Raw genomic sequence first — 19,814 nt, forward strand, 5'->3', positions numbered from 1 at the left:
AGTACATAGTTTACTCAAATCTAATTATAAAACACTTAGTAGAAATATCTTATTTTAATAAAACATGTGTATACACACACACACACACACACACACACACACACACACACACACACACACACACACACACACACACATTGTTTTGCATCATGTGATTTTTTTTCTATGTGTTTTTATAGGTTGGTTGATTGTATTTAATAAGACTTTGTAACTTGTGTTGTTATACATTGAGAAAGAGCATTGCTCGAAAGCTTTGCAATTTCTTGTCTATTTCCTATTATTTTATTAAATCGACTGACGGTGTGTTCCTGGTTTGTTTTTTGGTTTACATGGAATGTGTGAATGGGGGAGGGGTTCCATTGGTAATTATAAGAAGATCAGAGATATAAATTTGTTTTTTGCCATCAGTCACCTTAGTCATACACTGTTGGAAGATGTGAACTTTTCTGCAGGACTAGAGGAATGCATGTTGGGTTCCACTTAAGGAAGAAGGGACTAAGGAGGAGGTTAGGACAGTAACAACAACACTGGGAGGTGCATAAATCTGTGAGGTCACTGGTGAATGAAGGAAATGAGTAATCCATTGAACTGATGGCTCATGCAACCAGCAGCAGGATGGATTCCTAGTGGTAGGTCATGCAGTCACACTGGTCAGATTGTGCTAGCTAGGTACCCAAAGATTAGACTACAGCAAAATGGCAAAGTATAGCTAAATTTCATTAATAAATTAATTTTCAATTTTTTTTTGCAATCTGCTTCAGCAGCCCATGAACAAACAAATAAATAAATAAAAAGGGAAATAAGTAAGTGTGTGTCTTCTTATGGATCAAAGACTGAAGCAATACTAATTTTATGAACTTTAATTATAGCCCGACTTAGGACTGGGGTCCATTCTTATAATGGTATTAGAAACCCTAAAAAGATTTGGAGAAATTAAAGCAAGTAAACAAAAAATAAAGCAAGACAAATTAAAATATGAGTTAATCTAATTATGTTTAAAACCAAGTCTGTGTTAAAGACTTTTAACAGTAGTTGATTGGAAAGATATGGTAAACTGCTGCTATTGTCTGCAGATTATAATGGTTAATGCCTATTCTAAGCCACAGTGATAATGTAGGCCATCCTTTCCATACACAGCCTACATTTACTATACTTTAAATTTTCATTATATTCTCCAAAGTTTACTGTTTTATCATTGTTTATATACTTCAAGGTGATAGAAACATTTAAGAATTGGGATTAAAATGTTTCAGAAGAAGATAAACCATATTTAGTTACTTGATGCACCATATTATGTCTCTTACCTAAAATAATTACATCAGCTCCTGCACCAAAGATGTACTGATTGGCATACCAGATGGCACAGTAGTAGATTCCAGAATCTTGCTTATCCACATTTCCAATGGTAAGAGTAAAGGAATTAGTGTTTTCTTCAATTGTAGGGAGAAATCTCTCAGAGATACCAGCTCCATAAATAGGTTTTTTGTTGGCACGTTGACTAAGCAGAAATGTAGGCCCTTGTTTAGACAGCTGCTGGTACCAGGACAGAACAAATCCATCCACCTTGCCATTCTCCACCAGGCATTTGATAGTGGGATTGGTACCTTCTGTAGTCACTGAAGGAGCATTTTGCCTCAGGAAAGGCATTCCCTGGATTCCTGTGGATAAAAGCAGAGCTTACATTTAGATGAGGAAGTGTGCTCAAGTAATCAGGAAACCATTAAAACATTTGATTAAATAACCATAGCTTAACTTTGAATCACTCACTTGTTGATAATAGGAAGTAGCTCTTTCTAATCCAAAAAATTAAATATTGCTTTCCTTTCAAAGTCTTTGCAATATTGAAATGTTCACATTTTTTATACTTTTTGAGCTGTGTCCTGTACAAAGTAACAGCTCACTTAATCTTGTCTGAATGAAAATCTGAAGTGGACTTTGAACTGACCCTACCTATACAACCATACTTTTAATGTACAGACCGTGGCAAATCACACTGAAATTGCAAGTAGTAGTGATTAGGCATTAGCAATCAGACACCCTCTGGACCTCAACGAATGTTGATGTATTCCATTTATCATGACCACCTTCCTTTCTCAATGTTTCATTCTCACTACTGTTAATAACTTTTCCTGCAACCTCTTAATGTCATATTCACCTCTTCTTAGCATTTCTATTACCCTTTCTCTGTGCATTCCTTCTTCAGCACTATATGTATCCTGTTTTATATATATATATATATATATATATATATATATATATTTCCATTAATCAGTAGATTATCTCTATAAAATAGAAGTTACAATTCACATTTATATTATGTATGTAGTTTTTAGTCTCAACTTTATACAATGTATGTTGTATATATGTCCTTTTCCATATATTGTCTGATAATGTAGTATTTTAGCTTTGTGCACTTAAACTTAACTACAGTATTACCACAGCAGAGCTTTTTCCCCAGGACTCTCCTGAAAAGGGGCACTCACCTAGTCATGCATCTACATAGTTAACAAACTAAATAAATAAATAACCAAATTACCTCATTAATAAACTCAGATAAAATTCCTCTTTAAAAATAACAGTACCATTGAAGTGTACATTTCAGACTATGTGGTGTTAAAGTGTGACCTCTGCATAACTTTGGGTACTGAAGGAACAGGGAAGACATTTCTCAATGACTAGCTTTGCCATTAGTAAGTTAATGAATTCCTACCATTGCAGTGTCAGATACTACCCAGACATAAAGATTAGGAATAAGGATAAATGTGCAGAATATCAGATCCCTGATATAGCTAACTTAGCAAAAATAAGTTTTAAAAAGGCCAGAGGAAAAAGTAGTCCAGTTAAAGGTTTAAGCAGATCTTTATTTAATGACGGACAAGAGTTCCTGTCTGTGTATCTTCAGGATCCTACATTCGGAGCATTTATTTTTATTCCTAATATTTTACTTTTTCCTGCAGGTTGTTGAAGCTCATTAGGAAACCAGATTAATACTTTACAGATTTCACTTTTTTATACCAAGAGACTTCACACTTCACTGCCATGTTCCCTTTATCCATTTTGCTCTATATTTTAGCTGTACATAGGAGTTAACAACTATATACAGTAAAATAAAAAAGTATGCATCTGCTTAATGCATGGTGATACAGGGTTACCAAAATTAAACATTTCTTGCTATTTTAGGGGTACATTTTTTTTAGTTGTCAGATGTGTGGTTTTAAATGTTGTGTACTTTGCTGCATTTTAATTATTTGACATTTTCTTATTGGTTGAGATGTAGCTTGGTGGGAACTATTTTCTCTTTTTCATTTGGCAAAAGGCAGTGGGGGAGGTTAGGCATACTTTTAATTAATTACATGATTGGATATCATTATGTTGAGACTTTTATTTATTTGTATAATTGTCTATATTGTATAGTGCATGGACTTCTCGAATTTGTGGTGATTCAAAATGGAACATGGATATATATGTCAAAATTGTTGGTCTGCATTGTGTATATTAAAATGGTCATTGCTTAATATTTATGTTTAGGGAACTGAACAAATATTTTATAGGGAGATTTGCTCTCTCTCTCTCTAAATATATATATATATATATATATATATATATATATATATATATATATATATATGTATATATATATATATATATATATATGTGTGTGTGTGTGTGTGTGTGTGTGTATAGATGCATCGCATGGGAAGAAAGAGTATGAATGTTTTCTTCGGGTATTTTTTCATATTTGAAATTACGTTTCTGTTACATATAGTGAGCCCTTTGCAATGGTGCTGACATTTTTACAAATATTTTTCCTTCAAATCTTTGTAAGTTTATATGTTTATCTTTTTTTTGGCAGGGTCTGTTTTTTTTCTTTCTTATTGGGATATTTGTTTTATGATTGGGGATTTTTATAGCACCCATTTTGTGTAACTTTTTTGGTTAGGTGAGTATTTTTTACAATCTAGTTTTGTTGATGGAATGTTTTGTTCTCAGTGCTTTGTAATGTTTTGTTCTTTGTAAATGCTTTGTGATGTTTTGTGTTTGGGGTTCTGCTTTGTATTATGGTTTGAGTTTTTTTTCCTAGGTTCATTGTTTCAGTTGCATCTTCTGTGTACTTATTTGTTTTCCTTTTTTAACTTTTTGACACTTGATTTTGGTTACAGTTTGGTGTGATTGGGGGTTAGTGCTTTGCTATGGTTTGCATTTTCATTTTAAATGTACTTTTGGCATTATATTGATGGATTTGTTGCTGTTCTCAGTTAATTACTTTAGGCTAATTGATGACAGAGATAACATGGTAACATTTTAAAAGGCACAGGTAAAAAACAAACAATTTTGTTCATGAGGTTGATATATAAATAAAGCATCTGGTCCTTTACCTAGTATGTGTGTTTATATTCCACCCATTTATCTGGTTGCATGGTTATAATAAACAAAGGACCTTGTGTGATATGTAAAGGCAGGTATGCAAGAGTAGAATTAAGTTGTGTAGTCTATTTTGCTTCAGCCCCTCAAGGCAGTTGTAGCCCTTTAAACTGTATGTGTTATCTTACTGCAGGTAACTGTATAATTTATAACCATAATCAGTTATGCATAATATTATTAGTCAAAAATAATCACCAGTTTAGTTTTAGCTGTGCCATTAGGAAAAAACTCTGAACCCATTGTATCAACTACTGGGACTTTTGAAAGACTGTCCGAATTTTCTAGTGAGCTAATATAGAGGATGTCAAAGGAGGCAGCATTCTAAATGTAAGCACTGTTATTAATATTTCTAGCTATGGATTTCAGAAAAAAAGATTTCAGCTAAACAACTCAAAGTACTCTGTTTAAGATGGAACTAAAAATGAGAAAATAGTAGCTACTTTCTTGATATGACTATAAAATGCCTTATTCTAAAAAAAAAAAAAAGTGTTTCCCTTCCTTTCCTTTGGAACTTCATTAAACTGGTTAAACACAAAACTTCCAACTTTTGGAATGGAACTTTAAAATTACATGAGAATATGCTGCCAGAGGCACTTTGAAATGTATACAGTCCAGTGTGTTAAAAGCACATACAGCAAATAAAGCACAAAAAATACGGAATATGAACAAGTGAACAAAAATATTATAAGTATTTTTAAAATGTCAAAGACTGACTTAAAAACAGGCAGGATAGACTTGCTGTAAATGTACTAGACATAATAAATATATGTTCAAATGAACAACAATGAAAAGCAAGGGCAAATTAATATATAATAAGTATAGGGGTGGCACAGTGATGCAGTGGTTAACATCATCACCTCTCACAGCAAGAGGTTCTACAGTTCAATTCTCAGCTGGGCTCCCTTCTGTGTGGAGTCTGCATGTCCTCCTTGTGTTTGTTTGGGTTTCCTCTGGGTACTCCAGATTCCTCCCACATTTCAAAGACATGTGTCAGGAGCGTTTCTACCCAGGCCTCTGCTGAAAATAGGCTCTGCCCTGGTCGAACTTTCCCGGTCAACAACACTCATTAGACCCATTATACAGTACAACGTCCCTTTTGGAATGTTCCTCACAAGACATCTGAAGCAGCTGGAAAGGTCACAGAAGTACCTCACAAAGAGGATTACTAACCTCAAACAAATGCCCTACACTGACCACCTCAAAAAACTCCAGCTTTACTCCATAGCATATTGCCAACTCCGAGGTGATCTCTGCCTAACATATAAAGCTATGTCAAACCCAGAGCTGTTGGACATGCTACACCTAAAGAAATCCCAATCCCTCCAAGCTACATGCTCTAGGGACCTAAACCTTGTCACCACAATAAACAGGACATGCTGGAGGGATAGATTTCTGTCCCAGAGACTTCTCATACTCTGGAACAGGCTACCCATCGAGGTCAAGCAAAGTTCATCATTAGCACTCTTCAAGAAAAATCTTGATGAGTGAATGGGAAATAGGAAATACACCCCGGGGATCACTTCTGTGTCTGCTTGACAGTGGCACAGGAAAATAACTTTCTTGGGTGGCGTAAGCCAGGGAACCTTGTTGGCTAGGCTTATGTAGGCCCTTGGGCCAATAGCCTAGTACCTACCTATGAACCTATGAACCTATAAAAAGAAAATTAGAGGAATAATGATTTTTCTTTAAACTTACATTCAAAATTCATAACATTATTATGGGTACTTATGTATTATTGCAACCACATTCTCAACAACTCAATAATACATAAGTAGAGATGCTTCTGCACAGTGGTCCAGTTTCTCATTACTTTGTACTGAAACATAAGCAACTTACTGAGGGGATTTCAATAATAAAAGCTATGACTTTGCTTATGGCCGAAAGCAGGAACTTAGCCTGTCAGAATTTCTGTACAAATGAGTCAACCCGTGTTGGGTTGACCTGCAGTGTGTGGTTGCAAATGTTCTGATTCACTTTCTTTTAAATATCGTGAAAAGAGAAATACATGTGCAGGCTGAATCTGCAATGCATGTTGTATGGCTTAATTAGTGCAGTGATGTACATGGGTAAAGAAGTAAAACCAAAGAGTGCCAATGAGACAAAGACCGGCATCAGCAAGCAAGTCACCATACCAACTGCAGTTAGTGATGTCACATCACGGGAGCTGGGTATTGCTATTGCTTCACATGCCTGGCAGTTGGTTACCAGATAAAATGGTGAAAATTGTTAAATAATGGTGTGTCAAAGGCCCCCAAAATATGGACAGATTTTACACATTGCCATTAAAAAGTTTCTTAGAAAGTGTACAACTGTCAACAGCTACTGTTACTTATATGTTCTTGACTTGGTTGACAGCAGAAAATTTTTTGGGCTTTCATTTCCCCATACAGGAAAGTCACTGTAATGACAGATACCTTCAGTGACACACACTTGCAAATTAACTTTACCAACACATTTCGGCAGGAGAAGGGCTTAGAAATGAGCCGCTTCTCCTGCTCCAATTGTGGTTGCGATAATACGGAAGTACCTTATTATACATTCCTTGTAAAATAAGGCATTCTACACACACTGCTCACATACATTGTCAAATCCTGAGCTACCAAGAAGGCTATAAATAATATCTGGAGAATAGTAACGGCTCACCCAGAAGTAAGTGGTTAGCATTTTACCTTTAGAATTTAAAGTAAGACAATCATTATAGGTTCTTCCTAATGTCAAGATACCCTCAAAAGCATGCTGTGTAAAAAATGAGCAGTTATGCATATGGTTATTTCCCATGGTGCTGACATATAGCCAAGAGTCCCTTTTACTGCAGCCATGTTCTGAAACTGGAATTGGTGAAAAGGGTAATTTATAAGTGTCACACACTTGTACAGTTTATCTGGCTGAATGTACTTTTTGTAATGCATTTTTTGTAGGGTGTGCATAATGTAGAGTGAAATGTATGAATACCCCTGTGCTATTAGAAAGGACAAAGACAAAACATTTTGGCAAGATAGAAACTAATTTTTAAGAAGTCTATTTTTATATATTTAAAAAAAAGGGATATCGGTCCAAGAGGTGGATACATAGAAAATTGATTGAAGAAAATATTTCTGTTTTGTTTGGGTTGCACAAACAATCAGGGCTTAATTATACTGTGACTTTTAAATGCAAACTGATAAATAATCCACTGTTTTACTAATATTTTTGTATACTTTTGGTCTCATTCATTTGTATTGTTGTTCACTTTAATATATTTTTAGCAAATTCATATTACTCGTGTTTAGTCAGCTTTTTCATAGTTTCTGTATACTCATACTACTTTTCTTGGTCACAAGTTTTATATTCAGTATTTTTGTGTTTTATTCATTGCATGCCTTTCCGGGTCCCTAATACATGAACAAATGCACAAATGAGTAAACAACAGGAGACCAAGCTAAGAAGTTCACAAACCCAGAAGACTGACAAAAAGCACAACACAAACAACACCCTTTATTGCTGGGGCAAGCCCCCTTGTATCCCAACACCCTTTGCTAATTGCTTATTCCAACTCTGAGTTTGCAACACAGTAGGGCAAGAAGGATACCCTGATCCTAGCTGTGCCATGATCCCATACAACAGAAGCCCCATCCCTTTTGATCTTCTGGGCTTTTAACCTTTCTGGCTTGTTCCTCTGTGGTTCATTCATCTGATAGTTGTGTCATTTAATAGAGACTTGTCTTTTGATACATCATTGGCAGTATATGTGTTACTGGACAAAGTATCGTCATGTGATTTTAAAGATATACTCAAAAAAATGAAAGTATTTGTTTATAACCAGTCTGATGAAGATCCATATGACAGAAATAGAGATAAAGTGCCTGAGGTAGGTGGTAGGATGCACACTGTGTGGCAGATGAAGAAATTAAGACATCAGAGTAGAAACAAAAGTAGCTGCAGTTGCAGAGAAGATCAAAGAGAACAGATTATGGTGGTTTGGACACATTTCCAGAACTGCACAAAACAGTTTAGTGAAAAGGACGTACGATAGACAGGAAAAAGGCAAGAGGAAATAAACATGTTCAGCTAAGAGGTGGATGGATTGTACGAGTGAAGACCTGCAACCATCAGGCATGACTCTCAAAGAAGCTGGGAGAGTGACAATGAATTGAGAGAGCTGGGAACAATTTACACAACACCCTAACCCCCTTGTAGAAAATGGGGAAAAAAGGCATTGATGATGATGATTATGCAACTATGTATTATATAGTATGTACTATTGTCATACCATACTGCTACTACACAATACCTATATATATTGCTTCGGTTATTATAGTAAAAATCATAATTTTTTTTATCATATTTAATGTTTCCCTTTTCTCTCCTTACTTGATAGGGATCCTACTATGCCCTCATAACTACTGTTTTATATGTGCACATAGGCATAATTATCAGCTAAGTTCTGTAGTTCAACAGGTAGTATTCTTGCTTTTGGTGTAGAAGGCTGTAGGTTCTATTCCCATATAAGGTATTTTTTGGATTAATTTTCCAGTATTGAAACTGCAGTGCAGCAAAAGGGGGCTGATGCAATCCCGAGCATGCTGTCTTTCAGATCAGACATTAAACTGCAGTCTCATCTGCCTGAGTTAGTGCTAACTCAGGTAGATGTAAAAGATCAAATTGCACTTATCAAAAAGAGTAGGGGAAGTTCCCTGGTTCACTGATCATATTTCACCGGGTCTGTATGAATAAAACCTTGGTTCTTCCATGAAGAGGTCATTGGCTTAGTGGGAATATCCAGTCAACAAGGTGTAAATAAAATAAAATAAAATAATTTATCTGTCAATCATGTATAGATGGAATAACTAACTTATCAGGCCAGTATGCAATTTTAGCCCATTTTACCCCCTCTGTTGCCAGCCTTATAGCACTTTGCATTATTAGGTACTGTAGAAACTTACTTAGTGCTCATCAACAATCAGTTACCCCTAGATCAACATGATACGATCTGTGAGAGGTGTAAATATCTTCAAAACCTGGAGGCTACCTTCTCACCAAACCATATTGTCAGTGAGCTTTTCACATCTCCTCCCATACATCTGCATGAATACATCAACCCTAGTTTTTTGAGGTTGTAAAGAATTTACTTCAAAAGTCTCCTATAATTAGAGCAAGAATGTTTCAGCTTCAAACAAATAACACACAGTTACCTGTCTCATAATATACATATAGCATAAGGTCGATACCTTGGCCAAATTTTCCCTAGTCAGTATGAATAGCCTTGAATAGAGGCCACTGGACTAATGGGAGTAAACCAGTCATGAAAATAATACATAAATAAAATAGATAAATAGATATGACACATAACATCATGCCTACTATACCTAACAATATCCCGATATTTTACAAAAAAAGAATGTTAAAGAACCATGAGGTTTCTATTTAATGCTCTATATTTGGCTTACCTATTAGCAGATTTTTGGCTAGTTAAGTCTTGAAGATATATTACATGCTTGAATTTTATATATATGGAAAATTTTAGGTATATGATCCCAAACTGGATATACAGGCTGTACCTTAGTATGGATTCTCCATAAATAAATCATACATATCTAATTAGCATTACTTTTCCAACAGTATAACTGAGCTGCCGAAGTTAGACTTATTATAATATTACATATATTTAGAATTTTGTAGATCACAAATTTTGCTTTTCAGTGCATGCTGTGAACTTAATAAGAATTAGTCTGAGTTGCGTAAAATATAAAAAAAAATCCGAATGTTCTAGAGCTTGATCATTCTTTTTCTTTTAGAAATATAGCTTATTTATTTTTTACGTATAGCATTTGTTTTAATACTGATTTTCATAGTCTTACTATAGCATATGTATTTCTTAGATTTATAAAAAGATTCTGAATTACAATTAATTACATTTTAGTTGCTAAATGTGTTTTAAGACCTACAAAATATGTTTCTGATTTCTCTTGTTGTTTTTAAATTGCTACTGTGATTACTGCTTCTAAAACATTAGCACACACATTTTTGTAATAATTTTTGTCACAATGTCAATAGTCTGACTAAGTTTCCCACTAATTTAGTTTGGTCATTTTAATTAAAAGGAGCCCCTACACATTCCAAACTTAGAGTGATTGCAACCCTTACATCTTAGTACTATAATAAAGTGTATGGTCAATGAATTTTTAGAGTATTAATGTACTTCCCCATTGCACTGATCCCACTAACAAACTGGACATTTAATTTCTCACCAAAAATTGTGAGATGTGTAATGTACATTTATGAAACTGACATGATGATCGCATCTTTTATTAACAATTCCACTTTTTTTTTTTTTTTTTTTTTTTTTTTTTTTATTTTATTGTTTTTCAGATTGGTAATAATTATATGACTTTCAAAGTTAGTACATAATCATTTTCTAAATGAATTTAACAAATGTTCACCTTATGTATGATAATGAATATATCACTGTTGTAGGTCATAAATCTGGTCTTTTAATAAGAGATCTGTATACCTGATACCTTATTATGGGGTTTCCCTTCTGTTGACCAATGTTTAAAGTGGGATGAAACAAATTGTCATGCCCTAAAAATCTTTTGACTGTATTATGCACATAGATAGTTTTAAGCAGACCCATTACTTGTTTTATTTTTAATTTTCTAATAATTTTTTAGTTTTTAAATGTGGATTTCGTAACCCATGAAATATGAAAAGCAAATACACTGATTATTTAAAAATTACTAATGTTGCTAATAAATTACAGTCCTTACAAAAAGAACGCTAATGATTGCAACTGTTACTGGCACTGGTCAATTAATAACTGAGCAGCAGTATGTAATAAAGTGTTACGGCTGGCAATGTATGCCAGTTTGATTCCTCCAGTTGCCATTTACCTACTTATTAATTCTGAACAATTCACTTAACCAGAGCAGTTTTTATGTCTGAAATGAATCATTGAGCTTAATGATACTTACCTGTTTAACAAATGAATTGATAAAAAAAGAACGAAAAACAAAAAATACAATGTTTCCCTCTGGATATTGTTGAAATAAACACAGTATCTTAATAATATCCATTTAAAAGACTAAGGCTGATACATACCATGGGATTACAACTACTTACAAATCAGCATCACGCTAACAAGCTAACAACTCACAGTTAGTGTAGTAATGTTACCAGACTGCTATCAGATAATTTATATTTCTTTGAGTCTTGAGGTTATATTCTTTTTTAATTCAGCTTGGTAACATCACTATTCTTAAAATGAATTGGTTTAGACTGCATATGTGGTAAACGCATTAACTGAACTAACAGAAATTAAAGAGTAGTAGTGCTGCCAATAGCAAGTATAGTTAAATGACTTATAAGAATAGGTTTTAAACATTTAACTCCTTGCATTCAGTGCACAGGATTGGCATGTCACTGGCATTTAAGGGGTAAAATAGTTATCCCATCTCTCTTAATTAAGACACACTGTAATTTCTCATCATCAGACCGATTTATGTCTAACTTGAAATATTTCTAGAATGAATATCTTAGAAAGCATACAATAATCCAATAAATCTCATTACCATTGCATATAAACCTTTATAATATGAGCTATATGAATTATATACTTAATATATAACGTTTTACGACAGTTTATAAAACCCACTTGTATGTAGATAGGCAGTAGTATATATTTAAACATCTAACATCTGGCATCATTGACCCTGCATTCTTTGGTTTTTACTTGGCTTGACTTTATTCTCTCAAAGGGAAATGTATTAAAGTAATTAATGCTACTGATATTTAAGGGATTAAGGATTGTTAATTGTGAAATGGGAGTCAGTCAGATGAGTTGTCAGTCAAATGAAATTTAGGTCAATTGGGTGTCAGTCAAATGAGTTTTAGGTCAAGTGAATTAGACCCATATTTTATATATATATATATATATATATATATATATATATATATATATATATATATATATATAAACTTTAGACAATATGAATTTGTACAGAAGTAATTACATTGATGTGTACTTTATAACACTACTGCTTTCTTTCATGTTTAGCTTCACCTTTTCTATATGCTATCGGAAGCTAGCTTATCTTTAAGAATCTGCTGTATGTTTAAGACATGTAAAAAGAAATCATCCCTTATCTGAATATCTCCATTGTTTCATATTTCTGAAGTTTTTATCTGAAACCGTTATCATCTTTTTTGTGAAAATGGTAAACTCCATGAGACTGTGAACACAGGAGAACTTCCCTTTTAATAATGGCACAAAGTTTGGATAGCCACATATTTGCTGGTTTCTGTTAACCAGCAATCACATACTCAGAGTAATGTATCATTGTCAAGTCCAGCAATGCTGGGGGATGCAAATAATACCTTATGTCAAAGCACAAATGCTAAAAAATAGTGGAAGACACATTTAAGATGAGAAGAGCAGCATGTTGGAAGTATAGCTATGTCTAACTTGCATTCATCGGTGGAACATATGTGTTTAGTAATTTCTTACAGAGTTCCCTGAATCTCATAAATTGTTTTTGAAATAACAGCATTGACAAAGTAATCTAGCTATTTAACATATATTTATCTTTGTCATTTATAATAGGGGTTACAACTACTCAGCAGCTGAAGTAACAGTTCACTATTCATTATTCATACTAAATGTGCATAATTATGCTGCATAACGAACATGAACCAGTAACAGGACCCTTACTACTAATAAACTGAGCTTCAAAACAATAATAATTGTATTAGTTTCTGGATAAATACTATACAAAAACAAATGTAATTTTGAAGTCACTGCATTTTATATGTATTCAGCTGTGGAAAATATATTTTAGCTTATATGCATCAGTATGTTCACTGAGGCCTTTAAGTAATAATAATTGTTGTGATACTAACATTACTGTGAACAGCCAGATGGACTATCTCAGTTTGCGGCTGTGCTGCAGTATTAGCAATGATTGTATTTGCTGGCAATTAGATTTCATAATTTTAAACATAGGCTTGGGCATAAATAATAAAAAACATTAGGGTTTTTCTAGCACACAATTCCGTGGCATGTTACCAGGCCACATGCTCGCTAAAGTTCAAATTGCAAGCACTGATATTACTGTTATTTTGCTCTCCCGCTTCTACTGTGGGTACTGTGCAGAAACTGACGTGTGTATTCTGTGGACATTATAAGTACACCAGTGGAATAAGCTATGATACCAGTAATATGGGTGCCCCTTCAGGCATTATACATGTGTATGAGTGTGCACTGAGTGGCACTAATACATTTGGGAACATGATTACATAAAATGTGAAGTCTTAGTCTTAAGAAAGGGCAACATAAAAGGCTTATCTGGACAAGACACCTAGTCAGCAATTTATGGAAAATGTGACACTGGGCTCTGTGGATGAATTTTCTTTACCCAGATTTAAACTGCTGCATGTCTGGTAAAGTCAGCATTGTAGGAAATGTAGTGGAAAAGAGAAGTGATAGCTTTTCAAGTCATTTGCATACCTTCTAGTTTGTGTGCATTCTTCAGTGTATCACTACACCTCAAACACACCTACAAATACTCTTGTATATTTGTTACATTGAGATACAAGCATTTTCCTGATACGCTACTGATATAATTTACATAGTTTAAACACTGTGTCTTGTGAATGAAATCTTCCTGTTATGAATTCTTAAGATAGCCAAGAAAGGAAAATGTTTCACTTTTGCCAAAGCCCATGAATTTCCCTTTTTCTAGTGTAGTGAGACCTCTGTGTTGATTGTACAATTTAGCAGACAGTGTTGAAATGTGAATCCCTTGCAAAAACCTCTGGTTTCTTATAAATGTTTATTTAGTACCCTGGCCTTACAAAATGTAAATGGGATAGAAAATACTGAACAGAGTATCTCACACAAACATTTGTTCATTGTTCTGTAAAATGCTTTCTTTTTATGAATGTCTATGCGATGAGAATCTCACTCAGTATAGCCATCCTAAATGTGAGGTATTGCTAAATTTTGTAGCAATGATTTGTACATATAATTTACCTTACAATACTATGCTGCCAAATGTGCAAATCTATTAAATAGCTTTGATGAAACTAAAGTTAAAGTGTTACAGCATTTATTTTTAAATACTATTTAGAGGTCTAGGATGCAACATATAATGAGCAGACATGCAAATTCTTATGTATTTTACTACAAGAACAATCATCAACACAAATAGGCCTCGCTGGATACTAGGACTTTATTGTAGTTATGTTGGTTTTAACACTACAAAATTTATGTTTGTGTGTGTGTGTGTGTGTGTGTGTGTGTGTGTGTGTGTGTGTGTATGTGCACACACGCATATATATATATATATATATATATATATATATATATATATATATATATACATATATATATATATATATATATATATATATATATATATACATATATACATATATATATATATATATATATATATATTATATATATCTATATCTATCTATATATATATATATATATATATATATATATATATATATGGTTCTACCTGACATAATCGAAACCACACAACACCGACAACCACATCACCGACACCACATATTCGACAGTCCATAAACACGAAACCACACATAACCGACAACGAAATAACCGACGGTACACAAACACGAAACCCCATACAAAACAAAACACATCCCCATTCCACAAACCACACACACAACACAAGCACACCAAAATCCTTACAAGCCCACACTAAACCTTACCCTAACCCTAAGGTCCGTCACTATCGCACACTTACCTACCCGCTCCCTAACCCTAACTCACTTAACCCGCCCTTTACGCTCCCTATCCCTAACTCACTTAGCCCCCCCCTATCGCTCCCTAACCCTAACTCACTTAACCCACCCCTATCGCTCCCTAACCCTAACTCACTTAACCCACCCCTATCGCTCCCTAACCCTAACTCACTTAACCCACCCCTATCGCTCCCTAACCCTAACTCACTTAACCCACCCCTATCCCCACAGACCGTCAATCTCCACACTTACCTGCCTCGCACCCTAACGTCCGTCACTACCGCATACTCACACAGCCTTTCCCCATGTCGGCATCCTCGGCGTTGGTGTTGTCATCCGTCGTGTCGGTCTTCTGCATTGTCGATGTTCTGCAACCCGCGATTCGCGTCGGTCTTCTTCGCTTTCGATCTTCTGGAGCTCCGGATTCCGATGTCGGTCTTCTCAGCTGTCGACGAAGTCAGGTAGAACCATATATATATATATATTTACACATATAGGTCTATGTCAGAAGAAAGAGTTTTCAGAAACTCAAAATTCATATGGTCAAGACACAAAAAAATGCACTTTTTTTTTGCATTTTTGAATGCTGTGCCCCCTGCACACCCCCTGCAAATTATATATACCAACTGCAAGATCACACTACATTGGGGAATAGGGTAAATTTCCTGATCTTCACTGTACCTCAGTCTCCATTCAAAAGCTTCAGGTTTTCAAAGACTTGATCATATGGTCTCGACCATTTAATTTCGAGTTTGCAAAAATTCGATCATCTGATAGAGACCCTTATATATATATATATATATATATATATATATATATATATATATATAGATATATATATAGATATAGATATATATATCTGCAAAATGAGGATTATGAGGTTAAACCATGAACATTTATTTTTATTACTTCATATTCAGGGTGAGGTTGTAGTTCTTGGATGGGTGGTAGCCATGTTGTATAACAGCTGTTCTATTAATAACGTTTGTGTGAGCAGCCAGGTGGCTGATCTCTGATTGTGGCTGTACTGTGATATCAGCTATGATTGTAAGATTTGCAGGCAGTTAGGTTTCATAATTTTAAATAAGTTTTGAGCATAAATAATAAATAACATTAGGGTTTTTCTAACATTCAATTCAGTGGCCTTTTACCAGGCCACATACCCACAAAAGTTCAGGTTCCAAGTACTAATATTATTGTTATTTTGCTCTCCTACTATCTCAGCAACACCTCATACATAAGAATTAAGTACTGCCATAAAGAATTGACTTTCAGAATCTTTTTACATAAGGCTTTGAACTTCAAGTTTGAGGATTCATAATGGTAGATTCACTGTATATTTCATTTAGAGGAGAAAGATGTCTTGTCCATTTTCTACATTTCAGATGTGGGAACAAAAACCTGTAATAATACTAGGACAACAAACCCTGCTACTCCCCTTATAGCTGCTACTGTACTCCCACTAATCTATTGAGATTGAGAATGCACTGATTCAAGCCTCAGAATTCATCACCTTGACCCTCACAAAGAAGCACCCTTGAGGTGTCTAATTCTTCACATCCTGACACTGTCACTGACGTGGCCCTCAGTGAAATCTAACCATTGTGTTGGTGGCCTGACTTGTACTGCCTTTGAAATAATAATACTTATAATACTACTACTAATAATAATAATATAATACTGTCATTCCCTGATTACTTGCTTTTTCCAATTCAGGACTGTGGAGCAGTAAAACGTATCCTGGCACTCGGTGGGTAGAAAGCAGAGAAAGTAATTAAGATAGCATAATAATCCACAGTATGATGCAAAAAGAAAAACACATGGCATGTGCAGTTACAAAGAATTTGAAAGATCACAAATTCACCTATAGCTTGTCATTTCAATAATGGAGAAAACTGCATCACTCAGCAAAAACCTGCTCAGAAACAGGGAAGACATGCAAGGTCCTGTGACAGCTTGCATTGCCGGCCATTGTACCTTTGCACCTACCTCTTTTTACAATTACCATTTTAATTAATTTTTTTAGACAAAGCAGTCACAGACAGTGCTGACAGTACTAGACTTCTGTGATTTTCATTATGTATGGCGATACAACATTTACACAAATAAATAAAACAGCATGGAAACAACACATATTTCTGTTCTTACAAAGACTAGTGTGACATGAAGAATAAAGAATAATATTTAGCTGGCATCTGAAAGGGGCTGAAAATTAAATATAATAAAAAATTGCTCTGTTATATTTTATAAATAATAAAAAAAATAAGACCAAATTGTCATATTAAGCAGTCATGTGGCATGTATCCTTTGTCGATATTAAAAGGACATTTGTGATACTACAGAACAGAGGGACAGGGGATTAAAATGAACTATCCTAACCATTCTTCCATTCCATAATGCTCTCATCATAAAACTAAATAATATCTCTTTTTTGAAAAAAAAATGCATGATAAAGTATATAGTAATACCATTGTCATGTTGTCTAACAGCTGTTTGTGATATATTTGATTAAAGTTTCCCTTAAACAGGATGGAATGTGTCACTTTGGATTTATTATTCTGTAGAAAAAAAATATTTGCTTTTTCTAATGATTTTTTTGAGAAAACTGAGATGTTTTATTCAAGTTGCTTCTAAAAATTCCAGCTTAGCTGCCAGTCATCTGTAGTACTAAGTCATGTATATGTGTATAATATATATATATATATATATATATATATATACACACACACACACACACACACACACACACACACACACACACACACACACACATATATATATATGTAGATATTATACATATTGTGTGTGTGTGTGTGTGTGTGTGTGTGTGTGTGTGTGTGTGTGTGTGTGTGTGTGTGTGAGTGTGTGTGTGTGTGTGTGTGTGTGTGTGTGTGTGTGTGTGTGTGTGTGTGTGTGTGTGTGAATCCTTTTTTTTATATATAATATTTTATACACATTTTTTATAACAACCACAGACTCATAAGCCAAGCATATATTGTTTGCAAAATGGTAGCTATAATGCTTTTCATCTTCCTAAGATACAGGATTTGTTTTTGATACTCATGAAAGAAACCAGAACATCTTTGTTTGACAGTTTTCCCTTCTACCTACATTAGTTACATTTACTGTGATGTTAATTTTTTCTTTTTTTCTTTTCATTATAGCTTGATGTTCCTTTTAGTACTACTAAAAGTTGTTTTGACTCCATAACTAGATTTCGAACCTTAATGTACCTTCTCCCTCCTCAGTACTTGTTTGCTGCCCATTAACTCTTGTGAAAGCCATGATCTGAATTAAGCTATTGATGCTTTAACCTAATTTCTACCTGTTATCCACTATTCGATGGCTATGCATTACTCCCAGATTTACACTGAAAACAAATTTCTTTGGTAAATCCAATGTAATCCCCAACACAGAGCGGAGCAAGTGTTTACAGGTATTCCTGAGCTATTTTATGCAACATTACTTATTAGTTTTTTTTAACATCCCTGACTATAATATGGTGTTCTTCTGCATATTTTTCATTATACAGATTTAAAATATTACTGTCCACAGTGATACAGCTGTCCACAATGGTCTCCCATGTAATACTTGAGTGTTTTTACAGTGTCTGCGGGAAAATGATAAACAGATACTTACTAGATGAACAAAATATATGGCAGTGCTTAACAGCAGAAGACAACAGCAGACATAATGTTTTGTGAACTATAGAGTGTGGAAAGCACAAGTTCATCTTTTGTTTATAAACGTTAAGAATGGCGTTTGCAATCTACCAGTTTAACAAAAAAGGTTTAAGGCGGTAAACTACTAAGAGATTCATCTTCTGGTCCCTGGGTTAATTCTCGTAAGTATCGACTCGCAAAGGTTGTGATTTTGCTTATGTAAGTAAACCACACACTTAACTTGGGTCAGCACTGAAAAAAAATCATCTGTTGTTAAAGGATATAGCCGGGCAAGAGATGAATTAAAAAAGTCTTAATAACAAAGCTCATATTAGTAATTTAAAATTTAAAATAAAATTCTGCCAAAATGCATACAGAACTACACAAGCAAATAATATGAGATGAAAAAAATGCATGCAGTGTATTGCAAATAGTAGAGTAAAAAATGGCTATAAAACATTTACCATACCTAACTGCACACATGGGACGTATATAGAGTGCACTAAGGCAAATAATAATAATAAAGAGATACTTACTACCAAAACAAAAGAGAAGAAATGTTGTATGCAAAACTTCATCCATGCTTCTAGGTCTGAATGGTTACTGAGCACTTTGCAAAATTACTGCAGGTTTCTTCTTCATGACACCAAATAATCAGAAAGAATCCACAAAACCAAAAGCATATCAAATTATCACGCTGGTGAGGGATCACTATTTCCTGCTCAGAATGGTGAAACCACAAGACAGCATAATTAAGTTATAAGCATGCTAACCTGTTAATCTATTAACAAAATAACATTTTATTTTTAGAAGAAAATCTACCAGTATTTTCAGAACTTCTCATAATAAACATTTATATTATTTTATCATTTTATAATGGTTTTATTCTAAACATCAGAATTGACACATATAATTTTTATTATTTTAATTTTAATTAAAGCAGAGTATTCAAGCAATATCACTTCAACAAAACTAGAACAGTAT

General features: G+C 34.2%; 1 protein-coding gene across 1 annotated transcript in view; it reads right to left on the reverse strand.

Moving 5' to 3' along the window:
• LOC122805985 (immunoglobulin kappa light chain-like) overlaps nt 1-19,482 on the reverse strand; it is a 154,527-nt gene extending 135,045 nt beyond the window's left edge. The window contains exons 1-2 of the mRNA XM_044076224.1: nt 19,367-19,482; nt 1,279-1,658 (exon numbers count right to left, since the gene is read on the reverse strand). Of these exons, the coding sequence (XP_043932159.1) occupies nt 1,279-1,658; nt 19,367-19,412 (426 nt within the window). The 5' untranslated portion in view covers nt 19,413-19,482. The remainder of the gene's footprint in view (nt 1-1,278; nt 1,659-19,366) is intronic.
• Nucleotides 19,483-19,814: the final 332 nt, after the last annotated feature.

Source organism: Protopterus annectens, chromosome 7.part0, assembly GCF_019279795.1.
Source record: "Protopterus annectens isolate FY-2018-M chromosome 7.part0, PAN1.0, whole genome shotgun sequence".
NCBI classification, from domain to species: domain Eukaryota; kingdom Metazoa; phylum Chordata; order Ceratodontiformes; family Protopteridae; genus Protopterus; species Protopterus annectens.